Source organism: Sus scrofa, chromosome 13 (assembly GCF_054392235.1).
Source record: "Sus scrofa isolate SSC_HxYL_T2T_F1_AM1 chromosome 13, Sscrofa_HxYL_maternal_Yorkshire_Landrace_v2.0, whole genome shotgun sequence".
Lineage (NCBI taxonomy): Eukaryota > Metazoa > Chordata > Mammalia > Artiodactyla > Suidae > Sus > Sus scrofa.
This window is the reverse complement of record NC_139395.1, coordinates 68,977,099-68,996,031: the sequence shown is the minus strand read 5'-3', so window position 1 is coordinate 68,996,031 and position 18,933 is coordinate 68,977,099. Positions and strand designations below refer to the sequence as shown.

Genomic DNA, 18,933 nt, shown 5'->3' with positions numbered 1-18,933 from the left:
ATGATGTCCTAGGCAGTTTTACTGATATACCTGTTTTCTTTGGAGTTGTTTTTAGGAAACATGCTATGTATCAGTATGTGTATATCTAGGTGGAGATGATTATAGTAAAGTTGAGTATTACTTAGGATTAGATTTTTAAATTTTCAAATAGAAAGTCATATACATCAAAATTGTCCTTAAAAATTGTTGTTAGGGGTGAGAAGGAACAAGGAAATAAATAGAGCCCAGAGTTGGCTTTTCCTTGGAGGATATACTGTATGGCTGTTCAAGAGTTGTATTTTCAGAGACTTGAAAGTTAGATCTAAGTTTTGGTTTGCTGACGTCCCCCTGCCCAAGGCAGAAGCAGCTCCATCTTGGGTCTAGCAATTTATTTCAATTTACCTTTCATAACTTTCAAACCTCCAGGAGTACTTGGGGAATGAATGGAGAATTAAATGTTCCTGTTCACCTGCAGGGGTTTATCCTATTCTGTGTTTCATGTTAATCTTTAATAGTTTGTTGTTGTAAGGCTTAAATGAAATATGCGAAAGCTTCTAAAAGGGCCTGGCAAGTAGTAGTTGTAACATACATTTGCTGGATTGGAATCTAAATGCCACAGGTGGTATCATGGCTCGCTGATCAGTTAGATTCTTCCCGTGTTTTGGCATTTTGTATGAAATTAGATTTTTCATGGCTAAAATAGGAGATAGCAATTATTCTTTCTTTCTTGGGTGTTCTTAGGATGAATTGAGTGAGGTTATCGATATTAAGGATCCAGATTTCACTCCTGCAGCTGAACGAAGGCAGAAACGCCTTGCTGCTGAGCTGGCCAAGTTTGATCCTGATCATTATCTGTGAGTATTGAGTTTTCTTGAGAGTTAAATAATGCCTTTGACATTTAGTATTTAAAAATTTTTCGGGCATCTTTTTATGTTAGGCGTGTGCTTTTTGGATTCTTGAAATTAGTGATGGCCCAAAACCTTGACATTTGAATTAACTTACACCTGTTATACCTCTTGATCTCTGTAAGATGCTGTTTCTTAGAACCTCATTCTAACACCAAAGAAGCCTTTTAGTGTACTTCTTTGAGTTTTTTCTCACCAGTCTTAAAAATAGAATAGTGCATTCATTTTTTTTTGCTTTTTTAAAATTACTCAACGAATTTTATTTCATTTATAGTTGTACAGCCATCATCACAACCCAATTTTATAGCATTTTCATCCCAAACCCCCTGTCCTCCCCCACCCCGCCCCCGACCCAACCTGTCTCATTTGGAAACCATAAGTTTTTTGAAGTCTGTGAGTCAGTATCTGTTCTGTAAAGAAGTTCATTGTGTCCTTTTTTCAGATTCCACATATCATTGGTAGCATATGATGTTGGTGTCTCACTGTCTGACTGACTTCACTTAGCATGAAAATTTCTAGGTCCATCTGTGTTGTTGCAAGTGCCACTGTTTCTTTCCTTTTAATAGCTGAGTAGTAGAAGAACAGTGATTCATGAGGATATATAGCATTCTCTTCTGAAGACTCTTTGTTGTGATTAATGGTGTATATAAATGAAAACATGTTTTAATTTCTTTAAGAATCTGAATATCCTCGTACCCCATTTCTTGGCTGATTCAGGGTTTTCCCAGCACTTTCATCTAATAGCATCTGTAATTGAGATTAACAAATAATTGTTTATTGGGATAGAGTGTAAATGAGATCTAATTTTACATTTTGCTATATATTCCATCTGCATTGATTGTGTCTTTGGGCCTCATGTGTCTCTATCAGGCTTATATTTGTCTAAGAAATGGATCTAATTAATGGGTAAGTCAACAAGCACTTGCGGAGAGATGGTCTTATCTCTTGTTGGCCACGATAGCAGCGCTTCTTCCAAGGAAGTGATTGTTCCCAGGCCTCTGTGGGTATTTGGCTTTCCTAGGATGTGAGTCGAGTTTGGATATAGACCTTAATTATTATTCTTCCCAAGCTCTGGATCAGCAGTTTCTAAATTGTTACATATGCAGCTATAATCATCGTATTCCCTTATATTTGTATAGTGCTTTTCAGCTTCTCAGGTGCTCTCGTGTGATCATTTAATTCAGTTTTCACAACAGCTGAGGAAAGGAGGTTAAGGGACTTGCCCAAGGTCACACCACTAAGTGGCTCAACCAGAACTTGAAGAGAATCTTTCCATTTGTCATATTGTATTTCCATTTCATGTCCACGATTTCGGTTTAACTGCTGTTGCTCTTATGATTAACATTATATCTCCCGTGACACAGTGGGAGACTAATTGGAATGGCAGAAATATATCTTATGATGTGCAAATTCTTTGAGTGATGTGTAGTCATGAATGGCGGAACTCTCCAACATCCTAAGGGAACCAGGGTAAGAGCAGGATGTGTTTTATTTTGGAGGACATCTGAGAGATTCAACTCCATTGACACTGCCACTTTAATTACCTTTATCTCTCTAATTGTGATTTTAAAAGTCCACTGAAGAATAATTTGAAGAAACCTATTTAAAATCATTCTGAATATTAAAGTGGAAATTTCATTGTCAGCAAGTTTCCAGGGCAAGCATGAAAACAGATAGAGCTTTACAAGACTGAAATTTCGAGGGGGAGGGAGCTTAATTAGCAGAACTGCCTATCTCTTCTCTTCTAAAACTTGAAGAATAGCGATATGGCCTGAGAGAATTAGGAAATTAGAATTTATAGTTAGCAGAATGATATTATATTCAGCCCGTATTTTTCTCCGTCTTCTGGTTTCTTTATCCAGAAGCACATTTTCTTTAATAGTATGCATGAAATGGTCTTTGCATTTCTCAAGAAAGAGTTCTTTTTATATGAGCAGTTTAAATTTAGTCGTGGACAAGCTGGAGTTAGGAGGTAAAGGTTTTTTGTGACTTTGGCTAATTTTAGTTTTTGCATTACCCATTATTTATATTCACTGACTGACTCATCCAAATATATTAAGTGCACATAAAATTCTTTAAAATTATCAATAAAGTTTTTTTTTTTTGTCTTTTTTTTGGTTGTTGTTGTTGTTGCTATTTCTTGGGCCGCTCCCGCGGCATATGGAGGTTCCCAGGCTAGGGGTCTAATTGGAGCTGCAGCCACCGGCCTACGCCAGAGCCACAGCAACGCGGGATCCGAGCCGCGTCTGCAACCTACACCACAGCTCACGGCAATGCCGGATCGTTAACCCACTGAGCAAGGGCAGGGACCGAACCCGCAACCTCATGGTTCCTAGTCGGATTCGTTAACCACTGCGCCACGACGGGAACTCCTCAATAAAGTTTTTTGAGCTTAGTGCATTTTTTGTTGTTCTTAATGGTTAATACAGTGGAAGAAAAGGTTTACTTTATAAATTCTTTTTTTTTGCTTTTTAGGGCTGTACCTGCAGCATAGGGAGGTTCCCCAACCAGGGGTTGAATTGAGGCTGCAGCTGCCAGTGTGTGCCACAGCTGAAGCAACATGGTATCTGAGCCACATCTGCAACCTACACCACAGCTCAGGTCAACACCGGATCCTTAACCCACTGAGTGAGGCCAGGGATTAAACCCCTATCTTTGTGGTTCCTGGTCGCATTCATTAACCGCTGAGCCACAAAGGGATCTCCTTACTTTAAATTCTATCTACCCTGCAGACAATACATTGTATGTATTATATTACACATGTATATAAGTGTAATATGCATGTGTGATATATTAATATACATGACATCAATATAATATGACATTTTCAAGTCGTTTGACTTGTCTTTACATGTCATGATGCCTCTTTGTGTTGTCAGGTTTTTTAGGAGCTTAAGGAAAACTGATTTTAATTTTACTTTAAAGGAGAACACCGTGAGGTAAATTATAACTGTGTACCAAAGTTTATACATTTTAAAGGCCCGTGTATGTGACTGTAGATTATTATTGCTTTTAAAAATCCTTTGTTGTAAAATCTGAGTTCCAGTGTGTGACTTTTTTCCCTCCTATGTTTTGCAGCCTGGCAGAATGCTAGGTGCGTAGGTGATCCATAAACAATTATTCTTTAAAATTATTGTCCATTTATTGCCATTTATAATTCCATTTGAATATTACTGTTACAGTAAAATATTTTGAAGGTGTCTTGAAACATTCCTAAATAGTCTGTCTTTTGCTTATTATAGCTAAGTTTTCATATTTCTCTTACTGAACGTGGTTTTGTTTTTTTTTTTCCTTCCCAGGCAAATTATTTTTTTTCTTTTTTTGTTCTTTTTAGGGCTGTACCTGTGGCATATGGAGGTTCCCAGGCTAGGGGTTGAATTGGAGCTGCAGCTTCTAGCTTATACCACTGCCACAGCAATGACAGATCTGAGCTGCTTCTGTGACCTACACCACAGCTCATGGCAACACTAGATCCTTAACCCCCTGAGCGAGGCCAGGGATCGAACCTGCATCCTCATGGATCCTAGTTGGGTTCGTTAACCACTGAGCCATGAAGGGAACTCCCATGTTTTTTAATTTTGGCATTTTTTTACTTTAGCCAGTTCATAAAATCTCACTTATTTCCTTCTCTGGGAGAAAGTAAAATCATTTAACTAACATTCAAAAAATTATCTATGAGATAGGGACAAAAATGATCGTGTGTATTTAGGGTGCCTTTTTTGAGGGGAGAGAAGGCCCTCTTTTATTTATTTATTTGTATTGAGCTATAGTGGATTTACAACATTATGTTAGTTCTAAGTGTACAACGTAGTGATTCAAAACATTTATAGGCTATACTCCATTTAAAGTTACTATAGGTGTTCCTGTGGTGGCACAGCAGAAACAGATCCAACTAGTATCCATGAGGATGCAGGTTTGATCCCTGGCCTCCCTCAGTGGTTTAAGGATCTGGTGTAGGCCGGCAGCTGTAGCTCTGATTTGACCCCTAGCCTCGGAACTTCCATATGCCACAGGTGTGCCCCTCAACCCCCCAAAAAAAGACAGGAGAGGGCACCATTGGTTTACAGGTGGGGTGGAGCAGCTGCAAAGCAGAAAGTGGAAGGAGGAAGGAAGAGGAGGTGAAGGAAAACCCAGTGTCCCATCTGGTCCTCCGACTATTAAAATATTGGCTATATTCTCTGTGCTGAACTATATATCCTTTTAGTTTATTTGTTTTATACATAGTAGGTTGTACCTCTTAATCTGGGATGTCATTTAAAACTGTAATGTACAGTGCTGTACATTTGTTAAGATGGGAGACTGGTGAGGCTTCTCAATTTATTGAGGTGATCTCAGAATGTCACATGGTAATGATGAGACTGGAAAGAGGGTCACCTGCTTCCAAGGTGGTCTTTATCCACAGTCGAAAGCTTAGCAAAAAACACTGGAATGAAACGTCACTTATTCATTTTTTTATGTGTGCATTTATTTGTTCACCAAATATTTGTGTGAATGACTTCCATGCCAGGCACTGTTGCAGATGGCAAGAAGAGTGTGGCAGGTACAAAGTAGCTGCCCTTACGAGCTTACACTTACCTGGGAAAGTGGACGGTATTTTGATTGTGATAAGTGCTGTGAAGAAAAGCTGGGTTCAGGGTTTAGAGAGGGACTGGGTCTCTCACTGACTCCTCTATTTCATCATATTCAAAATGGGGAGTTCCCGTTGTGGCTCAGTGGTTAATGAACCTGACTAGGGTCCATGAGGATGCAGGTTCGATCCCTGGTCTCGCTCAGGGGGTTAAGGATCTGGTGTTGCCATGAGCTGTGGTGTAGGTCGCAGACGCAGCTCTGATCCTGTGTTGCTGTGACTGTAGTGTTGGCTGGCAGCTATAGCCCCGATTCAACCCCTAGCCTGGGAACCTCCATATGCTGCTAGTGTGCCCTAAAAAGACAAAAGATTAAAAAAAAAAAAAAAAATGGAACTCATCATTTTACCGGTAAAATCTTGCTGAATTTTCTCCTGGGTGGGATACCTTGTTTTTCATCCCAGTTACCCAGGTGAGAAACTTTGACTTCTTTCTCCTCCCATACTTTTGCTCAGTCCTGAAATTGTACCATTTCTCTCTTTCCTTCACTCCAACTCTTCCTGGCCCTCGCCTGGGTCTGGTTTGTTGCAGCTGTCTCCTAACTGGCCAGCTGGCACCTCTCACTCCAGCCTGTATTTCTGCAGATCCATCAGCTGTAAAACCACCAGTATGGTGTCTTAGGTACTGAAAGTGAAAATGCGCTGAAACTCTTATTGGGTTCTCCTTTGCCTAAAGCATAAGCTCCTAACTCCTGAGCACATGTAGGAAGTTCTCTGGGTCCTGCCTGCCTTCGTAGCATCTCTTTTGCCACTTCTTGTCCACGTTATGCCATTGCCATGGCTGTAATGAATGTTTCCATCTCCCTCCTCACACACTTTTTACTCCTGGTATCCCTTTGCCAGCTCTTTTCTCACTTGCCCTCAGTAACTTTGACTTACCCTTTAAGGCTAGGCTTAGTTGTCACGCCCTTGCGCCCCCCTTGCAACTCGACATAGAGAGTGCTTGTGTGTTATAGCTCATCTTGTTTTCACCTCATTTTATAACATTGTGTTTGTGTCTGTGGTTCATAGTTATTTGTGCTGTCATGAAGGGCGGGACTTGTGTCTTACTGGTCATCTTCTCCCTGACGCCACCCTTAGAGGGCACTCAGTGAATGCTCGTTGACTGAATGGCTTTTAACAACTTGAAAAGTATTTACTCCTAAAAGTACAACATTCAACCTAAGATCTTGGGCAACGTAAAGAATAAACCATTACTGTGTAGGTTGGGGACTGTGTTAGTGAGATTGTACTCAGTCACTTAAAACATTTTGAAATATTTTGTTAAGGGACTTGAAGGTGGTAGAGATACTGTTTTAGAAAAGCATTTCCCCTCCTATTTTTCTCCTATGGGTGAAAACAGCATCTTTTCAGATGGGCTTTTCTTCTACCCTTGACATATGTGCCCAGTGCTTCAGCAGCATTCAGTGCCCTTTCCTCTCACTCTGCCATCTCCCTGGTCATTTTTTTTTTAATTTTTTTTTATTTTTTTTAGTCTTTTTAATGCCACACTGGCGGCATGTGGAGGTTCCCAGGACAGGGTTTGAATTGGAGCTACAGCTACCAGCCTACACCACAGCCACAGCAATGCCAGATCCGAGCTGCATCTGCCACCTACACCACATCTCATGGCAATGCTGGACCCTTAACCTACAGAGCAAGGCCAGGGGTTGAACTTGAATACTTATGGATACTAGTCAAGTTTGTTGCTCCTAAGCCACAATGGGAACTTCTCCCTGAGCCATTCTCTCCTCTTCTTTGGCCTTAGTAACTGTCTAAATGCTCATGACTACCATCAGATTTGCACGTCTGACTACCTGTTAGACAGGTCTCTGTTTATATGTTGTACGAGGACACCTCGAACAGCCTGTCCCAAGAGGAAGCCATTCCCTGCCAAGTCATGCCTGTTAACATCTCGTGTTCCTGTCTCTGCAAAAGGCATTGTGGTTTGTTAATTTGCTGTGGCCAGAATCCTGGGCAGCAGCCTGATCTTGACAGAAATTGTTATTGAAAATTACTATTTCAAAATAACTGTTGTTTTGTCCAATACGCATTTTATATCCTCAGTCATAAAAATGGAATGTTTATATTGGCTAATAGTTGGGTTCCAGACTAAGACTTAAGTGGGTCCCCATGCTGACCCCACCCATGCGAAAGGAGAGTATTAGCACCCCCTGCCGGTGGTGGTGGTGGTGTGAGGGTTCAAGGAAATAACAGTTCAAAAGCGCTTGGTACAGTGCTTGGCACATCCAGAGAACTCAATAAGTTATCTGTGATCTTCCTAATTTAAAAAATATTTTAGTATCTTACTTGAGAGAAAAATGTTTAAGGTCATAAAACTTATAAGCTGGAAAATCCAGTTTATCAAAACAGCCAGTGCCTTAAGTTTCTAATTAATGGAAAGATATAAGTGAATTTTCCACTATGCATTATGCTTTTTGTCATCCTTTTCCCAAGGATACCTATTTCCAGCTTTGAATGCAAGACAGTGTATTTCCTGAATGAGTGTCCTCCAAGAGTATATTTTGAATGTAGCAATTGTCTTTCTAGTTAAACTGAGAAAAAGGGCAGGGGGATTAATTTTCTGTTCTCTACAAAGGTTGCTTTTATCTTTTGCAGTAGTTTTAAATTAAGTGCCTATTAAGATTAGCTTAGCTAAATAGGTAAAATAGATTGCATCATGGTAAGAAACATGAGTGCACATGCTAAACAATAAATTATGTGTGTGTGTGTCTGTGTGTGTGTATATGTGACCTCTGGATATGCAGTATTCTAAATATTCTTCTCATGTGTTTATTTTTTTGTTGGTGAAGTTAAAAGATTCTTTCCTTCACTGTAACCTTACAAAAAATCTGTGCTGATTGGAAACTTTGCACAAGTGCTAGGCTTTAGTCCATTGTGTGTTCAGATTTGCTTCATCTCACATGGCTGTGGTACAGAGCATGGTCTTCTTTGTACCTTCAACCTAAAGAGATCATAAGAGCCAAATATCCTTTAAGGTCAATGCTTATTTTTCATTTTATGATGATTAGTAGCCACAAAGAAAGTAATAGCATTGCTCAGTCTTGCCTTGAAATGTACTTTGCATTAGTCTCTATTTCTAGTGCATTTGTGATACATTTTAAGGTAAAATTTAAAAAAGTGAAAACCAGCCCAATTCTATGTAACAGGCCCCTTTCTATATATATATACACATACATACATATGTTTTTGTTCTTTTTTTCCTCCAGAGCTGACTTTTTTGAAGATGAGGCAGTTAAACAGGTTTTGGAGTATATTCCTTGGTGGACTGATTTATATTCAAAAATTATGCCCTCTTCAAAAAGGAATCAGGAGCCAGAAGATTTTACTGCATTAGGTAAGAAATTCAAAATTAGGTGCATTTGTTTACCGTCTTTCCTAAGCACAATATAATTGCCTCATAGAGGAAACTATTTTTTTCATGTGTGTGTGTGTCTTTTCTAGGGCCACACCCTTGGCATATGGAGATTCCCAGGGGTTTAATTGGAGCTGCAGCCGCTGGCCTGGCCTATGTCAGAGCCACAGCATATGTCAGTGCTGTATCCTTAACCCACTGATCGAGGTTAGGGATCGAACAAGTCAAATTTGTTTCCACTGCACACGAAGGGAACTCCTACCTGAAGCTTTTAATACCTGCCTCGTGTGCTGATGTTGTGATTGGTGGACATTTGGGCTGTTTACTACTGGTGGGCATTCAGGGTTCTGCACTGGCTTTCTTTGATCACTCATTCTGAAGTAGCTGTTGCATCACAATATTTTGATTTTCTGTATAACAATGCAGTAGCCTGCTGTTTGCTCTACTTCTGGAGTCTTGTGTAGTGTCTGTTATGTAATATGTACTCAATAAATATTTATAGAATAAGTAAATATTGCAGTTAAATATTCTTGTAGTTAGGTTTTGTTAAGAGCTTAGGTGATCTGTACCAGGGTGAATCGTTGCCACTGTAGTTTTTTAGAATTGACTCTGTTGGATAACAGAAAATCATTTATAAATAATGACTTTTTTCAACCAAACCTTGGTTTTGTATTTGATTTAAGAGTCTTTCAGGGACTTCTCAAATCACGTAGTTGAATTTTTAAATATGGCTTTGCTAACACAATTTAAATAGTTTCACTGAGAGCTATATCTAGTCACTTATGGAGGAATATGATAATAAAAAAAAAAGAATGTATACATGTATGTTTAAATGGGTCACCATGCTGCACAGTAGAAAAAAATTGTATTGGGGAAATAACAATAAAAAATTTAAACAGTTAACTGTGTATGCCATGTAGATCTGCTCAGAGAGTTTGCTCAAACTTGAATCATCAAGGCTTTCTGAGGGGTCTGACTCAGTTTCTCCAGTTTGAGTGCCTTATTTTCCTGAAGTGGTCTGGGAAGGAGTCGGTGGTTGCGCAGTTAAGATTTTTGTCCACAAGGGTGAGCTAGTTGCCCTAAAAATCAAGAGACAGCCTTACCTTTATTTCTTTATTTCGTTATTTAGTCTTTTTAGGGCTGCACCCCCAGCCTACGAAGTTCCTAGTTTAGGGGATCAAATCAGAACTGTAGCCTGCTGGCCTATACCATGGCCACAGCAATGCTGGATCTAAGCCTTGCCTGCGACCTACACTACAGCTCATGGCAACACTGGATCCTTAATCCACTGAGCCGGGTGAGAGATCAAATCCGAGTCCTCACAGATACCAGTCGTGTTTGTTACCACTGAGCCACAAGGAGAACTCCCTCTTTAATTTAAATTTTAACTTACTCTCCTTTGCTCAGTTGCAGCTTGTTCTATGTCCTGTTTTCTATGTCATCATGCTTTTAGTTCTCTGTGTATAATTTTAGTAGAAGGTTCAGCCAGTCTGTGCCTTTAACCACCGCCTTTCTGATCTTTTATCTTTATCTGACCCATGGTATATATCCAGACTGGTGCTTTAGGCACAGTCATAGTCAGTTAAGCTATTATGATGATTCATTCCAAGAATCACCTTTAAAAATAGCTAGGCTATAACCTATAATGGAAAGGAATCTGACAAAGAAAATACACACATATGTATATGAATTGATTTACTATATACCAGGAACTAACAGCATTGTAAATCAACTGTCCTTCAATTTATTTATTTATTTATTTATTTATTTTTTAGGGCTGCATCTGAGGCACATGGCAGTTCCCAGTCTAGGGGCTGAATTGAAGCTATAGCCTATGGTCTGTGCCACAGCCACAGCAAGCAAGATCTGAGCCTTGTCTGTGACCTACACCACAGTTCATGGCAATGCCGGATCCTTAACCCACTGAGTGAGGCCAGGGATCGAACCTGCGTCCCTAGTCAGATTCGTTTCCACTGAGCCACGTCAGGAACTCCGCACTTCAATTTAAAAATAAAAGATAAGTACTAGGGATGTAATGTTCAACATGATAAATATAATTAACATTGCTTTATGTTATGTATGCAAGTTAAGAGAATAGATCTAAAGAGTTCTTATCACAAGAAAAATACTGCTTTCATACATGTATGTGTAACTGGGTCGCCATGCTGTACAGTAGAAAAAAATTGTATTGGAATAACTATTAAAAAATTAGTAAATTAAAAAAAAGAGAAGTATTGCTTTCTGTTTCTTTAATTTTGTGTCTATATGAGACGGTGGCTGTTTACTAAACTTATTGTGATAATCACTTCATGATGTATGTTAATTACTAAAAAAAAAAGAACGTTAAAAAATTAGCAAGGCACATGATTAAGGAAGAATTTGAATTCGCATCTTGTAAATGTGCCAGGTGTGGGGATATGCATAGGCTATAAAGTAAATATGGGGCTCAGGGTTTAACGCCTTGCTCCTCCACAGGCTGGCTCTGTGATGTGGCAACTTCTCTGGGTCACTGTGGAAATCCTGTATCTACCTCAGAGAGTTATCGTGAGGATTGAGCTAGACACTGCTGTCCTTAAAACCCATAGCATATTCTAAGTCTTAGAAATTGTCATTATAGAGTAAGTCAGTGGCAGGAGAGCCAGGAATTGAATGGCTTCCCTTTGAAATTCCAATTTTTGTGCATTTCACAGCTTTAGGGGGAAGTTCTTTGTTAACACGATTCCTCTCTCAATTTTTGTTTTTCTTGTTTGAATATTTGAGACACCCACATTTGGAGATTTAAATTGAAGTATGTTGAACCAGTCTCAAATATGGGAGAAAAGAAATAAACCAAAAAATAAACTTCGAAGTTCCCAGCTCACTCAAGCAGCATGTTGCTGTAGTTTTTCCCTTTCTCCTCTCCCTCTTTTTTCCTTTGCCTCCTGGGCCTTCTTGTCATTGCAGTGGGACATTGCCAGGTGAATATAGTAGTGTAGGTTAGGAGTGCAGCTTTGATCCCTTCCCCTCATAAAATACTAAGCTGGATTGTTTTGATTTCCAGATAAGCCTTAACATGGTGAACTTTGCCCCTGTCTTTGCCTTGGTTACAGTGCTTGTCATTTTCAGTGTCACCCTGAGTTTCATTGACATCTTCTGTTTGGTAATGATCGGGATCGCCCTCCCTAAAGGCTTGTAAATGGAAGTGTTAAATGCTGTGCTCCCACTGAGCTTTGGTTTCACGAGGATGAATTTACCACATTTCCCGTGTTGTCTCTCAGTGGTTAATCTCAGCCCAAGAATCTTGCCACGTGACTGCTTGTTATGACACCACATAACTTTTATAGTCAATGAACTTCCTAGCAGGGACATCCTGTTTGCCACCAGTGTTTTCAGGGCGAACTGTCAGTGTCGGCTCTGAAAGCTACAGCACCTCAGGGCTGCTAGTTTAGGCCAAGGGCTTACGTGCAGCACACTTTCTCCTGATTGCCTTAATCTGTTTTCAGAAAGTGTACAATGTAATGGATTTGCATTCCTCTCAGAGGAGTCAGATCACACATGATTTAACTGTTGACCCACAGAAGACAGGGATGTTTGGAAGAGGGATTTTGACAGAAGGGAAAATGTCAAAGTAACAAAACTAGACAAGGTTCTAAGAGGAGTGACAAGGTCCCTTTCTGTTTTGATGGGAGCCTCTTGGCAGTCCCCAAATGTATTAATGGGGTTTTTAATGTTGGGTGGTGGTCTTGGGCCATTTGCTTCAGTGTTCGGGCACCAGTTTCTCTACCAAATGAACTGAACATTCAGCTGACTTTTGTTTGACTGTAGATTATTTATAGAAGTGTAATTAACCAAAATGTTGTGAACTATATAGCAAAGCTGCTTTGTCGTATAGCTAAGTCATGCAAATGCTCAACAAATGTTACTGGTGGTGGCAATCGTCCAAGTATTGTTGGCGCCACATCTAGTTATTTCCAGTGCTGCTGCTCGGTTAGACCCAATGGTGTGCAAACCTCCCCAAGTTCTCCTCTGGGTGATTTGATTTACAGCTCTAATAAAAAAGGGCTGGGAGAGCTCAGACTTTTGGTTTCTCTGGTGATGTCCTGGTTTGTTGTTTTTGTTATTTATTATCTCTGGTTTCTTTGCTTGAGTTTCAGAATTTAAATACTTCTGTATATTATCAATGAACTGCTTAGGCCAAAATGGAACTCAAAAACACTCAGAAAAAAGTGGTGGTATTTTAAGGGAAGGTTGGGGCACCCAGGATTCTGGAATTCAGAAGAGTACTTTCAAGTTGACTATTCTTGTGTGTATGGTCATGGAAAGTGACCTGTGATGTGTGAAAACACCTGTGGGTAATGTAACATCAGAACCCACACTTCCCAGGTCGTCCTTTATAAATTGTTGAGCACTTACTGTGTGATGGCTTAAGAGTAATGAATAAACCTGTTGGTGGGTTGATGTGTTATTCAATGGTTCTGAGCCTCTTTACATTGTGGTTCAGAATTACATGGAAGCAGATGTCTTTATTAGCCAAGTAGGATGTAAAGGCTAGTGAACACGAACACCTGGCACTTTCCTAGTAGCTACTTTTTTTTTTTTTGGCAGCACCTGCGACATACGGAAGTTCACAGGCCAGGCATCAAATCTGAGCCAAAGCTACAGTCTACACCTCAGCTGCAGCAACACCAGATACTTAATCCACTGCACCAAGCCGAAACCCGTGCTTCTGCAGCGACAGCACTGGATCCTTAACCTCCTGTGCCACAGCAGGAACTCCTCCTATTAACTGAATCAATGAACATCTCCAAAACTATACCTAAGGGAATATTCTCTCACATCTTCTTGCTAAGTACCACAGATCTTAAAATACTTTTTCAGGTCCGCTTTCTTCATGTGGTGAAGAAATATTCCTTCTTACAGTTTCCTTACTTTACTTTAAGTGAACTGAGAGCTTCTAGTTAAATTGAGGAATCTTTATATGAGTCCTTTAAGGGAACAATCACCACTCAGTTTACCTGTCATATGAGTTTCTTTTTTGTTGTTGTTGTTGGCCGAACCCAAGGGAAGTTCCTGGGCCAGAGATCAAATCCAAATCACAGCTGTGACCTCTGTCCCAGCTGCAGCAATGCTGGATCCTTAATCCACTGCTCCATAGCAGGAACTCCACGAATTTCTTTTTTCTTTTTACAGTGGCACCTGCAGCATGTGGAAATTCCTGGGCTAGGGGTCGAATCAGAGCTATAGCTTCCAACCTGTGCCACAGTAATACCAGATCTGAGCCACATCTGTGACCTGTGCCACAGCTTGGGGCAGTGGTAGACCCTAAACCCTCTGAGCAAGGCCAGGGATTGAATATGCATCCTCATGGACATTATGTCTGGTTCTTAACCTGCTGAGCCACAACGGGAACTCCCATGAATTTCATTTTTAAATGTCAGTCTTTAAAGAATGCTTCAGGCCAGGCATCAAATCTGAGGCCTACATTAAGTTTGAAAATATATACCTTTCTTCATGTTGCTGGCCAGCAAATTAAATACATTATTTGTTGCTGATGTAAGTTATTTATTGTTTATAGAAGTACTGCTAGTACAAACATTAAATTTTTAAAAATATAGTTGAAAAAATAATTATATTTTATGTCAAAGCCTTTTTTTTTTTTTCACTCTAACATATTTAAATGAGTAAAGGAATATCGCTTCTAGTAATTTCAAGTAAGCGTGTTTAAGATTTTTTTCTCTCCCAGAGGACGGACTACAAAAAACTGCTGGAAGGAAGCCTTACAGCAGAAAGAAGCCATGTTAAACTTAAGACTCCTAAGAGAGCATAGAAGTGGGATTGGAAAACGATATGTGAAAAGGGGCCATTATGTGGGAGTAATCATATTCCTTCTGGCTTTTGCCCAGTTGTGAGGAGCAGAAGGACAGCCTCTTGTTGAGCAGAGACAGAAAGGGACTGGGGCTTCGCTAGCTTTCAGGAGAGTATTTTAGGAATATTAAAAAGGCAGTTTAATAATTCTTGGTCTCTTGAAAAGGTGTCCAAGAAGCCATGTGTCTATTATTAATCTTTTGCCCCTAAGAAGAGGCTTCCTGCATTAGAGCTGGGCTGGGCCCATGGGCTGGTGATCACATTTCCTTCCTTCCTTGCCACTGGGTATGGTCAGGAGACCAAGTCCTGGATGATGGGGAAGCGAGTGGAAGTGCTCTGTACGCTTTGTGAATCAAGTCTTTAGAAAGAAGGCGTTTGTCATCCTCTTCTCCTGCTTTCCCATTGGTTAGAGCAGCATCCTGGATGGAAGTTATTTGGTGGAGACTCTGACACCCACCTGTCTGGGATCATTCACTCAGGGTAGTAGCATAAAACAACTCTTCCTTTCCTTCCTTCCTCCCTTCCCTTTTTAGGACCGCACCTTCGGCATATGGAAGTTCCCAGGCTAGGGGTAGAATTGGAGCTGCAGCTGCAGGCCTACGCCACAGCCACAGCAATGTGGGGTCTGAGCCGCATCTGTGATCTACACCACAGCTCACGGCAGTGCTGGATCCCCAGCCCACTGAGCAAGGCCAGGGATCGAACCCACATCCTTGTGGATACTAATTGGGTTCATTACCACTGAGCATAAAGGAACTCCGCAACTGTCTTTCCGAAGCCACTGTATTTTGGGTCTGTTGGTTACAGCAGTTTAGCCTGTCCTTACCTCAGTAGAAAGGACAGTTCTCAAACCTGGACAAAAAGTCTTCAGTGTTATTATGGTACTACTTTGACAATGAAGCACTAGTGGTGAAAGCTGAATGATCCTCTTTACTAGGCTTAGTGACTTTTAAAGTGAACTTGAAAGTGGTTGTCTAATAGGACATGGAAGGAAAATGAAGAATTACTTCGAAAGTTAAGAGATTGATAACACTCTTATGGAGAGGTAATAGTAAATCATAAATAGATGCTTAAGTTTCCTTAAAAATTGCTCTAAGAGGAGTTCCCGTCGTGGCGCAGTGGTTAACGAATCCGACTAGGAACCATGAGGTTGCGGGTTCGGTCCCTGCCCTTGCTCAGTGGATTAACGATCCAGCGTTGCCGTGAGCTGTGGTGTAGGTTGCAGACGCGGCTCGGATCCTGCGTTGCTGTGGCTCTGGCGTAGGCCGGTGGCTACAGCTCCAATTCAACCCCTAGCCTGGGAACCTCCATATGCCGTGAGAGCGGCCTGAGAAATGGCAAAAAAAAAAAAAGACAAAAAAAAAAAAATTGCTCTAAGAAAGTAGTGGGTGTATTTTGTTCATATAAGCTGGGAATTCAACGTATCTACATTGTTAGCTGTTTCTCTGTAAATCTCTGTCTCATCATCTAAGACATGATGCATTTTATTTTGTGTGTATAGTTAATGAGGAACCTATAATGATCACATATTGTTAATGTGAGAAGATGTATCCTATGATAGCTTGCCTGAATTACAGACCTCAAAGGAAGCTTGGAAGCACTACACTCTTGGACTTGCTTGCCTTCCCAATATATACTTAAAGGTTTTTTTTTTTTTTTTTCTCTTTCCTTTTCAGGGCTGCACCTGTGGCACATGGAAGTTCCCAGGCTAAGGGTCAAATTGGAGCCGCAGCTGAGGCCTGTGCCACAGCCACAGCAACACTGAATTCAAGCCATGTCTGCCACATATGCCATAGCTGTGGCAGTGCAGGATTCTTAACCCACTGAGTGAGGTCAGGGATTGAATTCACATCCTCAGAGAGACAACATCAGGTCATTAACCCGCTGAGCCACAACGGTAACTCCATTTTTATTAAACCATTTGCATTTATTAAGTAGTTAGATTTTTTTGATCTGGTTAGCCAACATTTGGTAAGGTGACTTGTATTTAAAAAGAAAGCGCCACTTCTCATCTGTCAGTAACTTACTGGGAATGGGGAAAAATATTGTATTTGCATGTGACAAAAACTGAAAATGCCTGGAAGTAATTTTTAGCAAGAAAAGCGCAGATCTTGTTGATAAAGTTGGTGGTTCAGTACTGTGGGAAAAGATGGATTACTGAACAGACTGTGCTGGCACAATTAACTCTTCATCTGGAATTAACTGAAATCTTAAAACATGAAAAATAACTTCCAGATGGATTAAAGACTTAAATATAAAAGAGGAAACAGTAAATCTTAAAGAAAAGCTGAGAGTCTCTATGTACAATTCAGCGGTTGAGGAAACCTTATCAAAGGCCATAAATTCACAATCTGTTAAAAAAAAAAGATAGATGTAATTGGGCGACACACAAAAATAAATAATTCAGTGGCAAAAGATTCCCTAAACAAAGTCAGTCAAGATGCAGTAGATTTAGAGAGATGAGTAGGGTTCATATCTATAATAGACGAGTTCTTAAATATTTGACAAGACCAGCCATCCAGAAGAAACTGGGCAAAACATATTCACATGGGTATTTTCCAAGAGAGCAATTCCAAATTGCCAACAAACCTATGAAATAATGTTCAAAGTTTAGCAATTAGAGAAATACTACCTAAAGTAACTATCATATGCCACTGTATTGGTTTTCTCTTGCTGCATGACAAGTTACAAACAAGGAACAAAGTTCTAATTTGTCTCTTGTTTCCGTGGGTCAGGGGTCAGCCCTAGCTTAGCTGGGTCTTCTGCCCAGGGTCTTGCAAGGCTGTAGGCAGTGATGGCTATCTTTTCTTTTGTCTTCTTTCCTTTTTGTTCCTTCTTTTTACGGCTACACCTGAGGCATACCGAAGTTCCCAGGCTAGGGGTCGAACCAGAGCTGAATCTGCGACCCACACTGCAGCTTGCAGCAATGCTGGATCCTTAACCCATCAAGCAAGGCCAGGGATTGAACCTGCATCCTCACAGACACCATGTTGGGTTCTTAACCATGAGCCACAACAAGAATTCCTTTTTTTTTTTCAAAGTAGGTATAGGAGGAGTTCCCGTTGTGGCTCAGCGGGTTATGTACCAGACTGGTATCCATGAGGGTGTGGTTCGAACCCTGGCCTTGCTCAGTGGGTTAAAGATCTGGTGTTGCCTTTTTTCCTTTTGCTTTTTAGGATTAAAGCACCCGCAGTGTATGGATGTTTCCAGGCTAGGGGTTGAGTCAGAGCTACAGCTGCCAGCCTACTCCACAGTTCATAGCAATGCCAGATCCTTAATCCACTGAGAAAGGCCAGGCATTGAACCCACATCCTCGTGGATACTAGTCGGGTCCATTACCACTGAGCCACAGCAGAAACTCCCGGGTGTTGCCTTGAGCTGCGGTGAAGGCCAGCAGCTGCAGCTCTGATTTAACCTTCTAGCCTGGCAACTTCCATATGCTGTGGGTTTGGCCCTAAAAAGCCAAAAAAAAAAAAAAAAAAGTGTTGGCAGCTAAGTTTCTTTCTGGAGCCCAGGGTCCTTTTTAAAGCTCACATGATGGTTGGTAGAATTCCACCCCTGCAGCTATAGAAACTGAGGCCCCCATGTTCTTGCTGGCTTCCAGCTGGGGGGTCACTCTTAGATCTTAGAGGACCGCACAGTTCCCTGCTGCATAGCCTCCTCACGCATAGCATCTTGTTTGTTCAAAATCAGCAGGTGGGTCTCTGGCTCATCTACTGATAATGGAACATAATCATCATAATCGTAATAGTGACTGTCCTATTACCATGACCATATTCCTTTGAACAGAAGCAAGTTGCAGGTCCTCCCCACATCAAGTGATGTGACTCATTGGGATTCATCTTAGAATTTTTTTCTTACCACAGTCACTTCTTATCCATTAAACTGAAAATGATTTTTTAAAAAGCATTTATTTCTGAGAGTGGGCAAAAGATGTGTGTAGGAAGTAAATAAATAAATAAAATGTCTTTGAAAAACAAGAAATCCACACTTGGGAGTCTATTTTATAGAAATGGAAACCTCCAGTATCTGATGACATTATGATGGTGATATTTATAGCAGCATTCTTTTTTTTATTATAATTATTTTTACTTTTTCCATTATAGGTGGTTTACAGTGTTCTGTCAATTTTCTACTTTATGGCAAAGTGTCCCAGTCATACATACATATATACATTCTTTTTCTCACATTATCCTGCTTCATGCTCCATCACAAGTGACTAGATA

General features: G+C 40.5%; 1 protein-coding gene across 15 annotated transcripts in view; it reads left to right on the top strand.

Annotated features, from left to right (window-relative positions):
• SHQ1 (SHQ1, H/ACA ribonucleoprotein assembly factor) overlaps window positions 1–18,933 on the top strand; it is a 287,083-nt gene that overhangs the window by 16,478 nt on the left and 251,672 nt on the right. For 14 of the 15 annotated variants that reach the window (XR_014823534.1, XR_014823530.1, XR_014823536.1 and 11 more), the window contains exons 5-6: window positions 721–833; window positions 8,718–8,845. Coding sequence is in view for 5 of the 15 variants with exons in the window: in XM_084989028.1 (XP_084845154.1) it covers window positions 721–833; window positions 8,718–8,845 (241 nt within the window). In the remaining 10 variants the exon portion in view is untranslated. The remainder of the gene's footprint in view (window positions 1–720; window positions 834–8,717; window positions 8,846–18,933) is intronic. The other variant, XM_084989030.1, reaches the window with a different exon arrangement.